At 41.3% G+C, this 22460-nt stretch overlaps 1 protein-coding gene across 1 annotated transcript; it reads right to left on the reverse strand.

Moving 5' to 3' along the window:
* Positions 1 to 279: 279 nt before the first annotated feature.
* On the reverse strand, positions 280 to 21907 carry LOC117464687 (ATP-dependent RNA helicase DHX8). Its single transcript, XM_034107258.1, has 23 exons — positions 21723 to 21907; positions 21355 to 21440; positions 21167 to 21239; positions 18289 to 18380; positions 17946 to 18052; positions 16704 to 17096; positions 16325 to 16469; positions 13652 to 13864; positions 13457 to 13544; positions 12720 to 12817; positions 8412 to 8559; positions 7544 to 7725; positions 7023 to 7217; positions 6466 to 6651; positions 6179 to 6389; positions 5907 to 6088; positions 5650 to 5790; positions 5364 to 5519; positions 3576 to 3713; positions 3275 to 3403; positions 2185 to 2381; positions 1207 to 1386; positions 280 to 1085 (listed from the first exon to the last, which is right to left on the reverse strand). The coding sequence occupies exons 1-23, from the start codon at positions 21829 to 21831 to the stop codon at positions 866 to 868; spliced, it is 3669 nt and encodes a 1222-aa protein (XP_033963149.1). The 5' UTR covers positions 21832 to 21907; the 3' UTR covers positions 280 to 865.
* Between the last annotated feature and the right edge of the window lie 553 nt (positions 21908 to 22460).

A 22460-nucleotide genomic window follows, 5' to 3' on the forward strand; every position in this document is an offset into this window, starting at 1 on the left:
TGGCGAATCCAAAGCCAGCTGCAAATGCACCGGGGCTTTTACCTATCGACAAGGCTTTTGAAAAAGGCAAGAAGTTTGCCAGAGACGACCCCAGGGCTAAAACGATCTCTAACTTCATCATAGAAATGATGATTTAATATATATATATTATATTATTATCGGTATCGGTCTTGAGAAGCAGGAAGTTATCGGTATCGGTTTCAAAAAAACAATATCGTGCATCCCTAATTTGAATCATAAAATATCCCCATTTAGAGTAAAAGTTCACAAAAAATATAGTAGGGTTGAAATGTTGTTTGCATTTTAATGGAGGAAACATTTTCAAGTTACAGTTGCAAGTATAGCAAAGCAACACCTCAGATACAGACAAGTGGGATACAATTGTCCAAGGTTAAGTACAAAATCTATCTAACATTTACTCGGTTCAATCCTTTTGGCCTGGAAAATATTTACTATGGAAACAAAAAGTCTATTACTATTCGTTTAGGTCGAATTAAGGCATGACGTTATGCGATAACAATTTACTCTTCCAAAAATAAATAGTCCACTGTTTTGCAGAATCTCCCCATAGAAGATGAACTTTAAAACCACTTACTAACAGGACAGATATGGATGTTCTTTAAGTTCCAGTATTAGTGCTACGAGAAGTTAATAACTCCAACTTTCCTAAAATAATGAAACCCCCACCCAAGCAGGTTATTCTAGGACCTTCTGAGAGAAGATGTACAATGTGTACACATGTAAAAGTAGGAGTGAATACACAGCTTGAAGCAGTGATGATAAAACATCTACCACCAGGGACTGGTCGACACATCTGACCTTGTCATAAAAACATTTTTGTTCTGCGTTTGTGACGTCACACGCTCTAACGGCGCCTAAAGGCTCGGGAGATTCTCCAGGCGTTGGGTTCCTCGTAGCGGTTGTACAGAGGCTCGAGGCGCTGTTGTTTCTTCTGCTTGCTGAGGCGCGTGGGATCTGACACTTTGAAGAAGGCTGGAGAAAACTCCACCAGCCAGCGGGGGTCGATGGTGGTCACCTCCCGCATGTACTCCTTGGTGGTCAGCACCAACTCATGGTACACAACCCTGAGGATAACAGAGGCAAGACGTCACATGGCCGTTTTCACATTTGGAAATACATTTAAAAAATATTTATTTATTTCTTGCGTGACTAATACAAAAAGTTGCGATTATCTTTTTGTCTTACCACTCAGGCTGGCGGTTGAACAGAGCACTGGAGGGGTGGATGTAAACAACTTGTTGGTCTATAAGGGTGCGGTAACCCTCCTGAGGATCCTTTTTGGCGGCGTTCCTGAAGAAGCCACTGCAGATGGCTTTCTGGACCCGGACTGTGGCTTTACCACAAGATACCACGTCCAGTTTATGTCTGAGGAGGGGAGAGCATGTTGGAGGTTCATGAGAAACAAGAGATTTTTTATCTAGTTTAGATTGTTCTTTTAGTTGAGATTTGTGTCCTTAGTGTAATATTTACTACAGATAGTGGATATGCTCCTGGTAGTAGACAGGAGTATCAACACAAAAGCTAAGTAATGTACTGCTGCGGATGGGGCAGCAGAGAAATGTCTATTCGCCACCTAAAAAATGCATTAAATAAATAAAAGTGTGCGTTATATACCGCCCTTTCTGACAAGGTAGAGAAGCTAATGTTTTTGCCCTCTTCAAAGCCACACAACTACTGACAAAAACTGTTATTTTTACTTTCAGAACACAGGAGTTATTGGTCCACTGAAATCGCTTACTTTGCATTATTGTGTAGCTTTGGTGTATTTAAAAAGTGTAAGTACAAGTTTCAACAAAGTCAAACATTAACATGTACAGAATAATCAGCAATAGCCAGCAACTCTTTTGATGTGCAAGGTAAAATTACAATTGTCAACAGTGTCTGGTGCCTTTGGAGAGAGAAAAGATAACAGCTTGAGTTACCTATTGCAAAGGTACATCAGAAATTAATTCTAAATATAGCCTACCCTAAATTATATCATTTTTTTATGAGCATAAATGTGCTGCTACCCCCCCACGCCTACAGTGGAACATTGTCAGGCTTCCCTGACAGTACCCCTGTCTGTTCGTCCCAATTTTGGACATGAAAACCCCAAAACGTTCCTTTAATGATATTGAAGATTCACGTGTTGGCATGTATAGTGGTTCTGCCAGTACTTCATACCTGTCCATGATACCCAGCATCTGCTTGCGGATGTCCTGGCCTCTGCGCAGGGAGCGAGCCTGGATGAAGTTCTCATAACACCAGGGGTTGGAGAACTTGTTGTTCTTCCAGGAGTTGTAGACAGCCAGCAGGGTCAGGTGGTCTCCCTCAGGCTGGTGAAACTTCGCCTTCTTCTGGTCAGCCAAGGCCTGCTTGTCCTTTAACGGATGAAACAGAGATACACTAAGTTATACATGATAAACATTAGGGATGCTCCGATCGCCAATTTTGGGGACAATCGCCAGAACCAGTATCAGCCGATAGCTGATCCGATCGAGTGGGCGGGGCCTATGGGGATCTTCCATTTAAAACTCAGTTAATGGGGCTCATTCACTGGCGCTTCCACAAACAACAACCAACATAATTGTTACATTCAAATGAAGTACATTATTCAAGTTTACATTAACTTTGGATAATAACACGGGAGAAATGAGCGGAAGCGCTCTCTTTTCCTCTCCCTCCCACTCTCTTTCGACAGCCCGTCAGTATCGCCTCATGCAGCTCACTGATCCAGTAATGAGTGACCCGACAGTGAGGAATTAATATATGTATAACCAGATTAGCTTGTTCCAGAGGTAGATAAAATGGCCAAGTGTGTTAGGGCTAACTCTTTGTGTGTGTGTGTGTGTGTGTGTGTGTGTGTGTGTGTGTGTGTGTGTGTGTGTGTTGCTCCGCTCACCGGTCCGTCACAGCGGGTGGAGCTGCAGGATTTCTGTTTCACACACGTTGCATACCGCTATTTTGCTGTCTTTTTCGGACACCTTAAAATACTGCCAGGCCGGTGAAGCCATTTTGGCGAGCTTGTTTTGCCGCGCACAGAGAAAAGTCTCATGTATTTTAAGTCATGAGATCGGCATTTTTAGAGAGCACCAATCGATCGGCAGAGAGTGAGTATCGGCCGATCGATCGGAGCATCCCTAATAAACATCAAGCTGTAGAGCTCAGCATATATATTTTGTTTTAATATCCATTTACTATTTATGAGAACCAGGGCCTTCATAAGAAACATTCCGACACAGGTTAAATGATTTTATTCAAGCCAAAGACATACCTTAGGTCTGTAGAAGACGTTCTGCACAGACAGCATGGAGACGATGGTGAGCATCTCTTCACTGCAGCCCAGATGGACGGACATGATCAGCATCTTACACAGCATGGGCTCCAGAGGAAACTCCGCCATCTAAAAGACAGATGCAGAGAAAGAAAAGTCAGAAATAGTTGAAACAATAATACAAATTAAATGAAGGGCAAAATAGACCGCACAATGACGCGTTATGTGTTTATTCAAACTGCACAAATGTGATTCGATGCAGATGTATTCTTTTCATCGTGGCAGTAAAAGCATCCCTCACCCGTCTCCCCAGGCGTGTGAGTAGGCCTTCATCATCCAGCGCTCCCAGAGTGTACAGCTGCTCCATAGCTGTGATCAGCGTCTCCATGGGAGGAGCGTCCATGAAGTCAAAGGACAGGAGGTCGTTGATGCCCATGGCCTGGAGAGGAAATATAAATATAAGAAGAGGGAAAACACAAATGTATTATGTTTTCGCTTTTAATTCAAACCTTAAGGCGAGACACCCCAGGTGAATAGGGTACTTTTTTTAACTTAAAGATATCAGCTAGATATTTCTCCAGTTAATTACTTACAATAAGGCAATTGTTTTTTGTATTACAAGTTTTCTGAAATAGCATGTTTAAATATGCAAATGCTCCATTATCTCATTAAATATGCACATATTGTAACACATTTCAGGAACCAAAATCTGAACTTTGGATAAAGCCAGGCTCAAAATTCTTGTTTCATTTTGTAGTCATATTAGTATCTAAGGCTTTTACAGAAGGGATTTCAATATCAATTTTCGCCATGTATTTAGGTATACAATGTTGTATAATTCAGGCTATGAATGGTATATGAACAAACCCTTCTGTAAAAGCCTTCATAATATTGTTAGGAATATAACTGGAATGTTTGGTGTATGTACGTGCTACTGAAGTTGACATTTCGAACTCGGAGTAGGAGAAAAAACTCATTTTGAGAAAATGACCTTTAAAGATTGCTGTGAGGCGCTAGCTAAACCCTCCTGTTCTTTGGATGATAGCTTGCGCATCGACGCATTCCGTGAAGGTATTTCATGTTTGGGGTCATTTGTTTTTTGTATAACCTTGCTTCGTGCAAGTGAAAATTGTTGTCGTCTTCTCTGTGAACGTTTTTTTCGCCATTTTGAGATTTAAATTTCTAGTGGAAAGCTAACCAGGAAGTGTTTTAGCACACCACGTGACGCATCTGAACGAATCACGTTGTCAGAAATTGACACCAGCCAATGAGATTTTGTTTCTTAAGACCCCATTGTACTTTCACGATTGGTTGCTGATACGAAGGAAATGACCATATTTGGATCCAATGAGATTGTGCAGGAGAGACGGAGCTTTCCAACGATATCTCTGTTGACATGGTGCACACAGTGGTCGCGGTACTTTATGTTACGTTAGAATGCTGACTTTTGGTGAATTTAGGAGAAATATACAGACGCAAATAGACAAACTATAGTAAAATAAAATAAATACTTAAATGTGTATTTTGTACGTTGTCCTTCCAAAAGCCTGAAAGAAAACATGTTATGGAATCAAAATAGCACAAATTCTCAAAATTGACCAGTACTTGAAAAATGATGTTTTTGCCTGCCGTGTCTCGCCTTAAGGGCTGAGAAAGTTGAAATGCGGTTCTTGAAGGCTGTTGCTTCGCCAACTTGTATAAAAAAGAGATATGCGTATTTTCTTTGATGAACACTTAAAACCATGATTACTTAGATAAATGTTGAGTATGTGGAACATTTAATTTAGGAACCCAAAAAGTGGGAGTTGAACTTATTTTCAAGTTAACTTACACAATATGCCCTGCTACATCGCTACTAAAGTGTTGCTTCACTGTTTATTAAAATCACCTCCATAAACACTTACAAGTGAAATGTGTAATATGATCAATGACACAATAAATGAAATAAATTTAGAAAAAGTAAATTAAAAGAATGACCAGCTTCTAACCAGTGGAAGGAAAAGTAGTCACAAACATTTGTACACAAAGATTACATTTTGTTTAGGGTTCAAAGTAAGAATAACATGTTGGCTGCAGAATGACTGCTTACCTTCAGAGAGAGCACAGTACTGGCCAAGTTGGTTCTCTGGATCTCCGGCACGTTGGTGGTCAGCATCTCGTCCCTGTAGGCCCTCTCAGTGTAGAGCCTGTAGGTCTTCCCGGGGCCCGTCCTGCCGGCTCGACCCGCCCTCTGCTTGGCCTGCGCCTGGAAATACATTAAAAAAACAAAACAATTCAGTAAGATCGCCAATTGCTTCAATTACATTTTCTGAATAGCAGAACACATTTAGCTTTCCTCCCCAGCAATATCAAGTACATCATAGATATATTGTCACCTGTGAGATGGGTGTCACCACCAGCTGGTCGATGCCGGTCTTTGAGTTGTACACTTTCTGCTTCACAAAGCCAGGATCCACCACGTAGTAGATTCCATCGATGGTCAGAGATGTCTCTGCAATGTTTGTGGCAATGACAACCTAAGGGGAGAAAAAAGGGTTATTCCACATTCTGGGAAAACACAGAAAGTAGCGCATAAGATAGTAGATAGGCAAATGCAAAGCGTTTTTAATTGTTACTGTCAAATAAAAGACACCTTTCTGCTGCCGGGGGGTGCAGGGTCAAAGATCCTGGTCTGCATCTCACTGGGCAGGGCAGAATAGACTGGCAGAATGATCAGTTCAGGAACATCGGGACCCAGGGACTTCATTCTCTCGTACAGGATCTCACAAGCAGTGTCGATCTCTTCCTGTCCCGTCAGAAACACCAGGACGTCCCCTGGATAAAGAACAGGGAGAACGTTGGATTATGACATGGACTAGGTCTACCTGGTTTAAAGAACGTTTTAAAGATTTTAAAAAATCATACCTGGAGGTTCAGTCAGATGGATCTGCATGACAGTGATGAGACTGGCATCCAGGTAGTCCGTCTCAGGCTCCTTGGTGTAGAGAACCTCCACTGGGTAAGTTCTTCCTGGGATGGTGAAGATGGGCGCTTCATAGAAATACTGAGAGAACTTCACGGCGTCCAGTGTGGCTGATGTTACGATCAGCTTCATGTCTGTGCGTTTCATTACAGTCTGAGAAGGACAAGAAACACTCAGCATCTTCTTTACTTATGTCTACCCCAAACGTCTCTATTCTCATGCGGCTTACCTTCTTGAGCAAACCAAAAAGCACATCAGTGTGGATTGTCCTCTCGTGAGCTTCGTCCAACATGATGATGGCGTACTGGCCCAGCTCAGAATCGATGAGACACTCTCTCAGCAGCATACCGTCCGTCATGTACTTGATGACTGTCTCAGGGCTGGTGCAGTCCTCGAAACGGATGGTGTAACCTACCTGGAGCAAAAGAAGAATTATATTCGCCTCGTTTAGATTCATTTAACAAATATAGGTTCATGCTGCTTTTATTATATTCAAAGCTGTCATCAAAATTCACCTAAAACTTATTTTTTTATTTGAATAAATGAATATGAAAGAGGCTTGATAGTGTGTAGATACTTTAATAGTGCTAGAGCCTTTATTGATGGTGCTGGTAAGATTGCTGCTACATTAATATAAATATTTATTTGCCAAACACTACATAAAAAAATGAGTTAAGCACAATTTTTTTTACATCAACGAAGCCTCAAACTATTCGGTTTAGCCATGAAAAAAATACTATCAGCATAATTACCAAATGATAACACAAAACATGTAGGATCACTGACCTCTTGTCCTAGACAGCAGCCGTACTCCTCAGAGACCCTCTTGGCCACGGACATGGCGGCCACACGACGGGGCTGCGTGCAGCCGATCTTCCCCCTGGTGGTGTAGCCGGCCTCTGCCAGGTACTGAGTGATCTGCGTGGTCTTACCGGACCCTGTCTCTCCAATCACAATCAGGATCTGGTTGTCATGAACAGCCTGTGGCAGATTTTTTGAAAAGCAGTACATTTGAAAAGCTAGCCCTCGAATTGCTGTACTCACTTTCCCCGACATTTGATATTGAGAAAAGAACACACATTTCTGAAGGGATTGTTCACAGTTCAGCAGCAGAAAGCAGCAAATCAAACTAAAGATATCTGCTAATTTGCATTTAGCAGATGTTTTCATCAACATCTGCTTGATAAATGACAACCACATTTTCAACAGAACCTAAATCAGTCTGAATTATGAACTCCCATGTGAATCTTTCAATTACATTTTGGAAAAGTCTCCCTTTAGGTTTATATTTGAAGACTAGGACCAACCTGAATGAGCTGCTCCTTCAGCTTGTAGATGGGCAGACTCTCCCTCTGCTCCAGGATGGACATCGCGGTCTTCTTACCATAGGAGGCCTTGTTGCCTCCAAAGGCATGCTTCTTCCACTCTGGGATGTCGTTAGGCATCATGCCAATACCTCTCATGTTAGCTGCAATCTGCCTGCCGTCAACTGGGAAAGAGGAACATAATTGTGATTGATAATGATGAAAACGTGTTGGTTTGTTGCAAGTGAAAAGGATAAGCGGTCATATCAAGGGTGTGTATTGCACAGAAAATAAGTGTTACAATGGCAGCATGTCCTCCCAGATTAAGCTAAATCTGCTCCAATTTATACACCGATGCTTTTTTTAAATCACTTTTGCGCCTGGCGACCATTTACTTAACTGAACTTTAACTCTGTAGCTACATCTACATGGTTATGGCAGGAAAATGCCCACTATTGGAAACAGTGTGGACCACCTGGGGCCATGGAGGGGATACAAGGACCACGAAGCATGGCAAGATCATTCCATCCGGCCAGATATGGGTCTGCAGGAAGCCAGATAGCATCTCCAGCCCTGGCAGGCCTGAGGGCTGCTGCCTGCCATGAGGCAACGTCTCATTTCTGACACAGACCGGGCTGGGGTTTTCATAAAGAGGGGCAAAGATAAAACTGAAGACATTTCTTTTAACACACTCAGATATTGTTTGGATATAAATAAAAACTTAAATAGATCTAAAGACAGAAGTTAAAATGATCAATATGCTAATCTCAAGCTGGGTTTTTATTGCATATACTGATGTTGAGGCTGAAGTGTGATTCATCAAACAGTGAGGTAGAAATAACTTAATGTGCACATCTAATGGATTTCTTACCGTCTGGCAGCGGGTCCACCCAATGTTTATTCAGCCCCATGGGGATGGAGTCCATCTCTGCCTCCCGCGCCGCCTGCTTCAGCTCCCGCCTCTCCTTAGCCAGAGCGCTCTGCATCATGGCCGCTTGAGACAGAGAGCCATCTGGATTCTACGGGCAGAGGGAAACAATTGAGTTTCATGAAAAGCGCTATAAAAGTCCCATGTATTATTATTATTATTATTATTAATAATTTCATTTGGTTAAGCCATCAAAGCTATGTACATTTAAAGTCACTGCAAATGTTGTCGTTTTAAAAGCTCACACGTCTGACGCTGAACAGTAAAAAGTAGGTCTAAATGTAAGGCCCCGTTTACACGGAGACGGAACGGGTGTTATCTGCTACAGTTCTCTATCATATAGACCAGGGGTCGGCAACAGGCGGACCGCGGTCCGGACCCAGACCTATACGGACCCGGAGCTATAATCAATACATTAATAGGGGATATTTCGGCACCTCCCGCTTTTTTAACGCTGATTTGGGTGACTTGTGTAATTCGTGGAGAACCGAAGAGTTTTCGTTGGGGGGGGTGCCTGTTTTTCCTGGCCAAGGACAGGTTCCTTGAACACAACACGAGCGTAACGTGTCTTCACGTGGTATATGTCTCGTCTGAAAGGAGTGCTGACAGAGAGCAGCGGAACGCCGCTCCAGCCCTTAAAATATTGCAATACCCATAAGGAGCCGTACACATGCCGCAGTGTTTGCGTGGCTGTGTCTTTTAGTTGTAACAGGGTTCATTCATACACTTTTTCACCAATGATTTTCAATGACTTTTCCATGACCTTTACCTCATTTTCCATGACCAAAAGAAAATTACGACTGAAAATGGTTTATTTTAACATGGAACAGGAAAATAAGGTTTGCATATGAAACATGTTGTGCCTATCTAAAACAAGTCAAATAGTAGGCTTACTAGCTTCTACACGCTAAAGCAACTGTAGTCAGGGATGCAAACTTATCAGGTATGAAAAAGGTGACAAGGATCCGAACCCCCGACCCCACGGAATATCGGCTTTAAAATTAGGAATAACAGGATTTTAGCAGTCGGAACAACTAAAGCAGCAGCGTTAATAATAACAGAAACGCCATAGAGTCACATCTAATAGACATATATAAAAGCATTCATTTTAATTGTGTAGCAGTCAGTTTATCATTTTGGCAGCACTGTTGAGCATTTTGAAAATGTATTTTCATGCCTCTGTGCAAGGCTTAGTCTTTCTATCTTTATAGCCACTGGTGTAAAGTAACTAAGTTCATAAACTCAACAAGTACTATACGTGGGTACAATTTTGAGATATATATTTCAATGTTTTGCTACTGTGTACTTCTACTCCTCTACAGTTCAGAGGTACATGGTGTACTTCTCCTCCACTGCATGTATTTAATAGCTTCAGTTACTTCACAGATGTGGATGAATGATGTGAAATATAATCAAGTGTTGAATCAGACTTTAGTTCCACCTGGAGTAAATCCACCAGCTACCCTGCAGTCTACAAAGTACTTCAGACTAGCTGCACCTTCACCAGCTTTGAGAACACTTTCATGATCAATCATTATAAAACATATCATATATATTATTCTGAAATGGACCAATCTGCACAACGACTACTTTTACTGTCGCTACTTTCACTATATTTTGATGAGAATACTTTTCTACTTTCACTTGAGGAACATTTTGAATGCAGGACCTTTACTGTAACAGAGTATTCCTACACTCTGGTACTTCTACTTTTACTCAAGTACAAGACCTGAGTACTTCTACTTTTACTCAAGTACAAGATCTGAGTACTTCTACTTTGACTACAATATCTGAGTACTTCTACTTTTAATTAAGTACAAGATCTGAGTACTTCTACTTTTACTCAAGTACAAGACCCGAGTAATTCTACTTTTACTCAAGTACAAGATCTGAGTACTTCTACTTTGACTACAAGATCTGAGTACTTCTACTTTTACTCAAGTACAAGATCTGAGTACTTCTACTTTTACTCAAGAACAAGACCTGAGTACTTCTACTTTTATTCTAGTACAATATCTATCCTTATACCACCTCTGTTTATAGCCTATGAAAAAAACGATTAGAAAACGAAGGCTAAAGCTAACGTTAGCAGATAGTGACAATGTATGCTAGCTAGCTCAACGATTCCTTAAATAATATTGCGACAGAAAAACGTTTCAGTTCACATCAGCTCTGCCGCTCTGCTCTGAACACCTGAATGGCCCGTTCTAACAGCTGTTCACCAGCGGAGGAGTCTGTGCCACAGTGACTCCGCACAGTTAACGAACGTACCGTAGATAATGTAGCTGACCTTCATCCCGGAGCAGCAGAGTGCAGCCGACAGGCAGGAAGACTCGAGCACACAGCTCGCGCTTCATATATTAAAAAATAACACCATGTGCGTCATGATGGCACATAACAGCTGGCGACCGCAGATTATTTCGGCGATTAGATAAAATGTAAATTAAACGCAACTTTAGTTACATTTCCATGACTTTTCCAAAACTTTGGGAAAAATATTGTTTTCCATAACTTTTCCAGGGCCTGGAATTTGCATTTTGAAATTCCATGACTTTTCCAGGTTTTCAATGACCGTACGAACCCTGTTGTAAGCACAGTGGCGATCTGTTGTTATTAGCATCTGGTTAGCTAGCTATGCTAACGAATTTAAAGCGCTTTTCTACAACCAGGTAGAAGAGAGCTCTCTCCTGAGATGCTCAAATAACCTCAGCTCAGTGAGGTTAAGGCACACCTTGATATGATCATTATAGTTATTAATGAGACTAAATGAAAAACAGGTATAAAATACTATATGACAGTAACAAAAAAGTCGAGCTCAATTCTTACACTGAATTTTTTTTAAAAAGTGAGCGAGGACTGCAATATAAGAGGGAAAGAAAGAGAAACTTTAAAACTGTTAAATTGTTATGATGTGTAAAGACTGATATTGTTCTACAATCGTCTGATATGAAACGGTTAACAAAGAAAAAGGGACTCTCAAGCTGCTGCTACACTTTATTTTATTTATCTAAAATTAAGCACTTTTAAGATGCACATATTTTCAAAAGCTATTTTATTTATTTTCTCTATTTTATTTGTAAATGCAGCCCGAGAGGAACATTATACATATCCACAGTATTTACTGTATATCTGTATAATTCAATGTTAATTGACAATAAATTGTTGTTTTTGAATTGTACTTTCTTTATTTGATTGGCAGTCAGTTGTTGATTACATGCAGACGTTGATAAAGCTACAGGTCACTTCAATATATATCACACTAATTCATGAAGCAAGTTAGACATTTTGATGTTCCGGACCTTTGCATGGGGAGATTTGCTCTAACTGGACCTCGTTGAATTTTAGTTGAAGACCCCTGGTATAGACGGTTCGTTCACACGAGGCCGTAACCGAACCTCAAACGATAACGGGTCCCAAGGTGGGTAGATCTGCAGACGGAACGCTCTAGGGGGTCAAACGGCGCCGTGTGTACGCCCTATATGCCATAGCCCCGCCTCTCCCGCTCACCCTAGTCATTGCTGATGTGTTTCGCCAACAACAGTGTTCCGAGCCAGGTCCCGGTATCTCGCAGGACACTGCACCCACAGGGACCTCCAGCAGAACCCCCCGCACGGCAGAGTTCCCGTTAGCCGGTAATTACCGGACTATGACCGGTAAAATATGCTGAAGACTTTGTTTTAAAGCTCAATAAATAACAAAGAATACCTTTGACCGGCACTTTTCTAATTTTGTCCTGAAGATTTAAACTTTAACGGACATGTTGACCGGCAGAAAAACATTCTAACGGAAACTCTGCCACACGGTTCCCTCGTCCCTTGGAAGAGGCGGAGAGGTGGGTGTTTTTCATCTGCTGGTGGACTACCGGGGGAGTTGAACGTCCTGCTCGGGAGCCAGGCTCAGAGTTAGTGGCAGTGGGTGCGGTGCACCGGCCTTTTACAGCAGGAGCACACGCTCGCCTCGGGGAGGGAGAAAAAGAGAAACAGAGGCCGCCGAAACAGCCAGAGCCCTGTCTTCTTCCCTGCTTTTGGTGTATTTTGTGGCGGAAGTACAGCGCCACTTACAGGCCTGGCATATGTACTACAGCGGGTTGAGCGGTCTTGTGTGGACGGACACGTTTATTCAGCCGATTGCGTGTGGACGGAAGACTTTTTTGATATTGAATTCTGTTCGTTTTTGTTTCTGTGTAAACAGAGCCTAACTGTCCGATCTCTGTGTCATGACGTGTGATAATATGTTCTGCATAGGCCGTACCTTGACAATCTTGACAGGGCTCATGTCCATGCTCTGCTTGGTGTGTCCCCTCAGGAATGGGGGTTCTTCTTCAACCAGCTCAATTTCCAAATCTTCATCTGAATGGCAGAGAACAAGGTCAATGTAAGAGGAGTCAACTCATCAAAACTTATTATTTATAAAGTTAAATAGAGGTCTGGGAGTGTGCATCCATGCTAGTCTCTGAGAGGCTTTCCTTAGGCACAGTGATGCTATGAGCTAAACAATAACAGTGGCATGCTAACATTCTGAGGTATACTTTTATTTAGTGTGTTAGCATGCCAACACAAAGCACAATTGAGGCAAATGGGAATATTATTAGTTTGGCAGGTAATTGGTCATAAACCAAAGTATTGGACGGATTAAAATGTGATTGAGGCTTCATGAAAAGTTAAGGGATTACCAATTTATTCTCTAGGTATCCCCAGTGTTTCTAACCAATTTAATGGAAATCCACCTAAGAGGTGGACAAACAATACTAACGTCAATAAGAGAGAATTCTAAATGATATACCCTGATCAAATATTTAAGAGGAAGCATGCACAGACAATATTCATGTCAAAATCTTTTAATCTTTTGTACAGCTTTAAAAAGGAACTTAACAGTCATTTATTTTATACAGGATAAGCCCCGTTTGTTTTCTTTAAATAAAAAAAACACACATTTAAAAAAGGATGTTTCTAATGTGTTGGATAAAAAAAAAAGAAGAACTTTCTTACCCTCTTCATCATCAACTTTAGGAAGAATTCCTGTCTCGTCATCAAAATCAGGGAACTCTTCTTTAGACAAGACATTGGCAGCAATCATCTGAGAGCAAAAAACAAGAACGATTATTAGCATGTGATGAAAATGAGCAAAAGGGAAGCAGCTCCTTTAACTTGGTGTGTGCAGAAATCCTTAGTGTATAGAGCCACCTGTTTGATCTCCCACTTCTCCGGGTCAGAGATCTTGGTGAGCCTCTTGCGCTCCAGGGTGTCGTCCTGCTCCATTTCGGGGACGTGGCCCAGGTTGAGGTTCAGGTTGCTTGGCCGGTCGGGGTTCCTCATTGAGATCTCATCCCCTCCATCAGGGCCCACATTCCTCCTCCTGTTGGGGTTCAGGTCTTCTCCTGTCTCCTGGTCCACATCCTGGCAAAAAAGGAGTAAAACATTAGGCTATTAACATAATGAAAATGCAGGGAGACTCCAGTCCTGCCTGTGAGGAGATCCTCTGATGATAAAACATAATGATTCCCAATATCCTCTCCAAATATCTCATTAAAAAAAAAAAACTGTTCGGAGCAGCTTAATCGCTCATATAAATGATAATGACTTTCTGGCTCCAACAATTACCTACTCTGACATAAATGCAATATCAGATTCAATTATAAAACAAATCTATTAAGAAGCAATGCTGGTATCAAGATCTACATTTTCAAACACAAAGAAATAAAAAAATTAGGGCTGTAAGTCAATTACAAATATTTAACCGCGATGATGTCCATAGTTAATGGAAAATTAATCGAACATTTTTTATCTGTTCTAAATGTACCTTAGAGGAATATTTTTCGAGTTTGTAATACTCTTATCAACATACGAGCGGACAAATATGCTTTATGCAAATGTTTGTATTATCATTTGAACAATGACAAATATTCTCCTGAATATTTGTCATTGTTCAGAGGTTGTTGTATTGAAAATAACAACCTGGAACCTCTCTCTCGTACACTCTCTCCCAACCCTGTCTACTTCTCTGTAGTGTTAATTTCGTTGACTAAAACTATGACGAAATATGTTCGTCAACGACCCTTTTTTCCATGACGAAAACGAGACGGCACCGACGGCAGTAAACAATAACTGTAACGAAATCATCATGCAATATCGTTGACGAAAAGTGACGAAATGTAGTTTACTAAATAAAAACTATGCCAAAATCTCTCTTTACTTTCGTTGATGAAATATTATCAAAGATAACTTAACATCTCTGTCAGTTGTTCTCCCAACATTTTCATTTCCGGTGCTGCAGCAGCTGTGTGTCTGTACTGCACGCGGCGGTACATTTGAATTACACCGGGCAGCGGCACAATATGAACTGTCAGGAAGACTCAACTCATGGTCTAACTAACCTTATTTAACAGAAAATAAAATGGCAACAACAGGGCTTGGGAATAGTAGTCGCACTCGCATTAACCGAATACCCCCCCCCCCCCGTCAGCGCGAGTGAGTGATAAATTGTGCACTCGACGGGTAATAATGGATTATGACGGAAATGTTACAATCCTGTCCGTCAAAATGACTGACAACGAACAAGTCTAAAGCCACACTGCTTGGGAGAAAGAAACAACGTGATATTAGGGCCCATTTTCGCTACAATGAGGCGTAGAAAAAAAGCAAATGCATTGTTTTATCAGAAGGGAAGCAATGTGGCACAGCTGGTAGAAACACCACAAACCTGACCAGATACTCTCTGCAAAGCTGCTTTCTTAATCATTCAACCTGTGTTTTTCATCAAATAAGGACAAGATATAATCTTATTGTGAAATACGTTTGACTAAAATGACAAATTATTGGTTTTGGCTAGACTAGTTTAACTGAAATGTTCTATATAATCTGATGACTAAAAAAGACTTAACAGTTTTCATTGACAAAAAGTAGACTCAAATAATTAGTTTTCATTGACTAAAATAAGACTAAAATGCTCAGACTTTTAGTCGACTAAAACTTGATAAAAACAGGATGAAGGTGACTAAAACGAAAATGTAACACAGGACTAAGACTAAATAAAAAAAAATAGCTGACGAAATTAACACTACTTCTCTGCACTGAGCCAGTTGCTCAAACAGACAAGCCTGTTTACAGTTGTCGCCGAAATGTCGCTCCTCTGTCTTCATCTTCAGTCAAAGCATGAGACGTTCCCACTGTGGGTCAAAATAATGTGCTGTGATGTGCAGTCGACACGTTGGATGCGATCCGAATTATCTAACGCAGCCCCTCGTCCTTCACAATGTTAAGCTGTAGCCACCCATTTAGCTATCGCTGTTGTTGTCCAGGCGTCTCCACGGCAAACTTTCAAGCGTGGTCTGCCGCAAGCGAGCGGCAGGAGCGGGGCTGACAGCATCAGCTGTGTGCTTGGCTTGCTGTTTAAAAACACCTTTTTTTTTTATCTCCCACCATCCAACTAACAACAACAACATCAAGCCTTTGGGCTCTGAAACTACGGGGCGGGCCGAGGACAAATACACATGCGTTAATCGCACGTTAAAATAATTAGTGGTGTGAAGAAAAAAAAAAGTGCGGTAACGGTAATATTCTTTTAGTATTCTCCAGACACACAGTTACATTACATGTTACTTGTTAGACGCTTTTATCCAAAGCGACTTACATACTCAATACTGTGGGCAATCCCTACAGGAGCAATTTGAGGTGAAGTGTCCCAGGGACACAACGACATGCAGACTGAAGTGGGATTTGAACCTGTGACCCCCTGGTCCCAACACCAACGCACTAGGCCGCTGCGCCACACGCCTCCCAACAGTTCAATCCATTTATCCTACCTGTGCTTACCATTAACAGATTTCAGTTTAATAATTTGTGGTGCGTTCTGCTTACCTTCATACTAAGGCTGGTCTTGGAGCCGGTGAATGAGAGCACCTTGATCTTGACTCTTTGGCCTTTGCTGACAACATCAGCAACGTTGGCCACACGGCCCTCTCGGCGCAGCTCGGAGATATGGACCAACCCCTCCCATCGTTTCCTGCATACAAGGAAACATATGATTGACTTTAATAGAAGAATTTACAGATTGAAATATGCAGCAGCTTCCCGATATCTTATGGTAGATCTTACATCATGGAATGCATATGCAAACAGAGCACAGATCTGAGCAGTTGCAATATATTTACAGAATTAATTGCAGCGAGGTAGCCAGTAAATTGAGCTGCCACCTGAGATTAAAGTCAATGTTGCACTCCGGAGACTTTATACTAACCGTAGTCCCTCCAGCTGAACAAAGCATCCAAACTGCATGATACTGGTGATTTTGCCGTTGTATATGTCACCGACAGAAGGCTCCTCAGGTGGTGGGCGGTCCACGTGTTTGTCTTGCCAGCGCTCAGAGTCTTTGTCTTTGTCTTGGTCTTTCTTGGGACTAGGTGAGCGCTCAGACCTGCGGACAGATTTGTCTCTTCTTTTTCCACGATCTCCTTCTCTATCTCTATCTCGGTGGCGATCGTGGTCTCTGGAGCGCGACCTGGACCTTGAGCGATGCCGTCTCTTCCTGTCCCGATCCCGGTCTCTGTCGTGATCCCGGTCTCTATCTCTGTGTCTGTCCCGGTCTCTGCTTCTGCTGCGACTTCGGCTTTGGCGTCTGCTCTTTTCTGACCTGCAAAACAAAGTATGAAATGTTAAAAAAAGTAGAGATCACAAGCCACTATAACATGTCACTAAAAAGTTGAAATCACACGATGAATGTGATAGTATAGACTAGGGGTCGACCGATATTCCGCATTTGACCGATTATCGGTCTTTTTTTTTTTTTAAATCAAATTGCCGATAAAACTTTGGCTCTGATGCGGCCGTTTCTCTGGCTGCAGTCACCACTCTGTGTACACGAGCAATATCCCGCCCACAGTGCTATCTGATATGCTATTACTGAAGATTTTCCAAATGTTTAGCAAAATATTAGAAGCGAGGCTACTAGACTAACGTTAGGTCTACTGTAATAGCCTCACTTTTAATAGTTTGCAAAACATTAGCTAGCACTAGTGTTTTGCAGTTGCTAGCAGCTTATTGGGATTTTATGCTAGACAGATATAATAAATTAAGCATTATTGTTAGTTAAGCATGTCAGCCTGCAGCCCCACTTCTTGTCTCTCTAACTCATTGCAGATGGCTGCACTAAAGAAAAGGGCACAGAGAGGAAACCAGTTGTAAGATGTTTAAAAGTTAATTAAACATAATATAGGCTATGCTTAAACGCATTTCAAAGAAGTTGTGTTTGAGTTTGTTATTCTTTTTTTTTTTACTGCAAATGTATATCGGTTCCAAATATCGGTTATCGGTCTCCTTGATTACTAATAATCGGTATCGGCCTTGAAAAAGCCATATCGGTCGATCCCTAGTATAGATGGTGGATGTTGCGTTTTGTTCTCTAGACTTAAAGCAACATCAGTAACATGTACAATCTCCATTTCACACTTCCAAATGTGACCTGTGTCCTCGGTCGTCTCACCTGCTCTTGCTGCTTTTGGTTTCTGTTCCACTCACACTGGGCATAAACATCTCCAGCTCTTTCATGACATCAGCAGCTACTTTCACATCATCTTCGTCAAGTATCTTCTAAGAAAGTCAATTATACAAAAACAATTGGCATCACATTTCACCAGTTTACATATTTTTCAGTTTTCCATTGTAATTAATTGTATTTACAGTAAATGGCATATAGGCGGTGAACACACATGGCAGAATAGTGTCAATTGTTTATAATAATAACAACAATGTTGCACAGCATAAATAGTTAGTGGGATTACAAGTCAAAGTTATAGCTCGTAAAATAATGTGTTGGAGTAACGTACCTTTGGCACTGGCTCATTTGCTCTACACAACGCAGGAAACAGCTCTTTCAGCTTGTCCTTTTCTGTCTTCGGCTTGGCCAAAGCTTCAGTTGCTGAAAATTAAACGTTATTCATTAAATTGTATTGTGGATTATAGGCAAGGGAGAAATACATAAAGGTTTTTCAATATAGCATTGTACAAGGGAAGTACACACATGTAGCTATTAGGGGTGTAACGGTACACGTACCGAAATTATTCGGTACGGGCCCTTCGGTTCGGTACACGTGTGTACCGAACAAATATAACTTTAAACGTAAAAAATTGAGAACGTGAACAACTTCTTGGAAGTAATCTCAGGTGCTGCGTCGCAGCATTCAGAGTAATTTGCTCCCATTGTGTTCAACGCGTCATAGAGCGAGCAAGTCATTTCATTGGACGAGCTGGTCAGAGGGATGCGTTCAAATGTAGTCAGTAATTTAAGGAACTGTCGAAATGGCGAACGCAGATAAAGTTGAGCTCGAAAATCCTCCAGCATCATTGAAGTCTCCGGTTGGGGAACATTTTGGTTTCGCAGTTACGTACAAGGATGACGGACAAAGACAGGTGGACTGAACCAAAGCTGTTTGTCGGCATTGTTCAACTAACATTGGTTACGCGGCTGGCAATACATCAAACTTGCACACTCATTTGAAAAGGCATCACCCGAACGTGAATATCACCGGTACCAAATGACTGAAGTGCAAACCCAACTCCCGCTAGCATTTAAGCCTCCACCACTCGCAAAAACTTCAGACCGAGCCAAAGCTATCACAAACGGCAAATATCCTTATGTTGCCATGTTAGCAAAGCGCTACCTGGCTGTGTCTGCTACTACCTCTGTCCCTAGCGAGAGGGTGTTCTCCACGGCAGGAGACATTGTTAGTGCCAGCTGATCTGCCCTTTCGGCAAGCAATGTGGACAAGTTCATCTTTCTTTAAAAAAACATGAAATGACAAGCAAGTCCTAATGTCAAACTGGCTGCTTAGGTACTAGTACAGTACAGTACAAATACAGATTATTTCAGTTCATCGAAAAGCTGCACCTTAATGTTTATTTTATTATATTTTGTATTTATTTGAGTGAATACATTATTCACAGTTTAATAATAATTTTTAAAAAATATGTTATGTTTTGTGATAATTTTTTCTGCTGTACCGAAAACGTACCGAACCGAACCGTGACCTAAAAACCGAGGTACGTACCGAACCGAAATGTTTGTGAACCGTTACACCCCTAGTAGCTATATATTAAAACAATGTGAACAAGATGTAAGTAGGGGTGCAACAACTAATCGATTACCAAATTAGTTGGCAACTAATTCAGTCGTCGATTCGTTGGTGACGTCATCACATGTGTTCTACACCCCGTTAAGCTCCAACGTTATCGCTCTTTTTTATCGGTACAGGAGACATTTAAAACATATGTCATATGTATTATTGCTACATAAACATTATATCGCAGTCTTAGTGTTGCCAACTCCGTTTCTAATATGCAATATGACTACAAAATGCGTCTATAATGTATTTTCGATCTTCCCAATTCAGACGCGAGCTCTCTCCCCCGCCTGCTTGCAAGGGGGTGGGGCAGTTTACACACACATGCAGCTGCTACATGCAACACACACACACACACACACACACACACACACACACACACACACACACACACACACACACACACACACACACACACACACACACACACACACACACACACACACACACACACACACACACACACACACACACACACACACACACACACAACACCACACACACACACACACACACACACACACACACACACACACACACACACACACACACACACACACACACACACACACACACACACACACCACACACACACACACACACACACACACACACACACACACACACACACACACACACACACACACACACACACACACACACACACACACACACACACACACACACACACACACACACACGGAGGAGATGGCGGAGAGAACGAGCTCCGAGGTCTCGTTAAACTTTAGCCGTCTCGATGTGGACAATGCTCGTTACCAAAGGTGCAATAAGAGTTTAGCATGTAAGGGCGGTAACACGAGCAATTTGTCTAAACATTTAGCAAAAGTGCTCCAGATCCAGACGGAGGAATGCACCGGGTTCCACTGTCTTTCTAGCAGCTCTGTAGCCCCGTCCACGAGTAACGTTTCCACGTCAGGTGTTATGTATGCTAGCAGCAACACACAGAGTTAACTCAGTTATAAAAACATAGGTTAATGATTAGAGGTAACAGAGTTATTTATTTTGTTAAAGTTTCAGCTATTCTGTTTACAGTTCTGTCATCACATTATTTAATATGATTTGTTAAAACATTGTTGTTTCTTTTGATGTGAAATATTATGCATTTAATTCAAATAAAAAGCGATGTTAGTTTTGTTCACAATTTGTTTAGTTAGTTTACCGTATTTCTTGTCAAAAGAACTGTTAATACTATCGTTAAAAGGACTGGATCGATAAGCAGTATCAATATAAGTAGTAGTACAGTTAAAACCTTAACAATCCGAATAATCGATTAATAGTTTCATTAATCGATAGATTAATCGATTATCAAATTAGTCGTTTGTTGCAGCCCTAGATGTAAGTGAATGATACACATTATTCTTTATGTGTATGTTTACTAAAATGTTGCTTTTTCGAGGTAAATAGGTTTAGTTGATGTATTTGATTACAGCAAATTGATAAATCAGCTATTGAATGTAAATATTGGCAACTCAGCTTTTTGCCAACGTGTAATGTATTGCATGTCAGGTGTGGACGTCAGGAAGATTTGGGTATCCTTTAAAAAGAATAGATTACATAACCTCACCTTTACTCATAGATGCTTTCGATGGAGGACGCATTGTCTGGATGAGCCTGAGCAAATTACCGATGAGAGAATCCTACAATGAACACAACAAAAACGGGAACCAACCCGATTAGTTACCACGTACAAATTGGCTAGCGCTGGATATCTATGCTAACTTACAACGTGTAATGACTGTTAGCTTAACTTACTGTGAATTCGGCTCCATTTTGGAGCAAAAGAGCTTTAAAGCCATCGAACACCGGCTGTTTTTCAGCAAGGTCGATGACAAATTCAGCTGCAAAAAATGACAACAATTGACAAATGAATAAGTTAACAGTCAAGATAGCCAACTCTACTAAAACGAAATTATCACAATGGTAGTTTGCTGCTAAAAGCCCACTTCAAGTTACGGTTTACGTGGCAAGAGTCCCGAACAAAAACCTATAACGAATATTGGAATACAAGCCAGTGTACAGTTTAATGATAACAAGGTTGCTAGCTAATAACAGCTAGCTAGTTAGCGTCAGGTAGCTAGTGGGTTAGCGGGAATAGTTCGTTTGGTGCCCAAAATACTCACCTAAATCTTTATCACTTATCCCCAAATGGTTGTCAAGCTCCGTGCAGACCTTGGACACCAACGACAAATATTCAAGCTGCGAAAGCTCGTCAACTCCCCCGTCTGCCATTCTCCACGAGTCTTGTTTTGTTCAGAGTGGGAAGACGCCAGCAGACATATTGGAAATGGGCAACTTCCACTTCCGTCTGCTTTTACGTCAAGTACGTAGGGGTTGCCAGTTATGCTCCATTATCCCTTACTTGTCGCATGATGGCGCTAAAATTCCTACCAATGAGCATTATCCCCACAAGGGATGTCACATGTAGGCTGTTTACTAACATCAATGTGTCATTTGTGTTTTGGCAGCTGCAGTAAATATGTGTTTTATGAGGTGGTTCAACCGGTTCAACAAAAAGTGAAATACAAATCGGTGTGTTTTCTTCTTCTTCTTATTATGCTCAAGGGCCTTGTATTCTGAATTGTAGGGGCTTTTACCTAACAAATGAACATGTAATGTTCTGAAGGCCACAGATCCACCACAACCCTTGGGATTCATAGCACACGCTAATTTTAGTTTAGCGTATCCTTATTACCTCATTTTTTTTATAGTGCAATGAAGATTTTATTGAAGATATTTTAGACGTTTAAAAAGTATGTTGCTAATTCCATTTTCTTATTTTTTATTGTTCATATCAGATTGTTATGGTTTGGGCTAGTGGAATTGAACAATTCTTCATGTTAAAGTCTCAAGTTATTCCA

This window comes from Pseudochaenichthys georgianus, chromosome 19 (genome assembly GCF_902827115.2).
Source record: "Pseudochaenichthys georgianus chromosome 19, fPseGeo1.2, whole genome shotgun sequence".
In the NCBI taxonomy this organism is placed as follows: Eukaryota; Metazoa; Chordata; class Actinopteri; order Perciformes; family Channichthyidae; genus Pseudochaenichthys; species Pseudochaenichthys georgianus.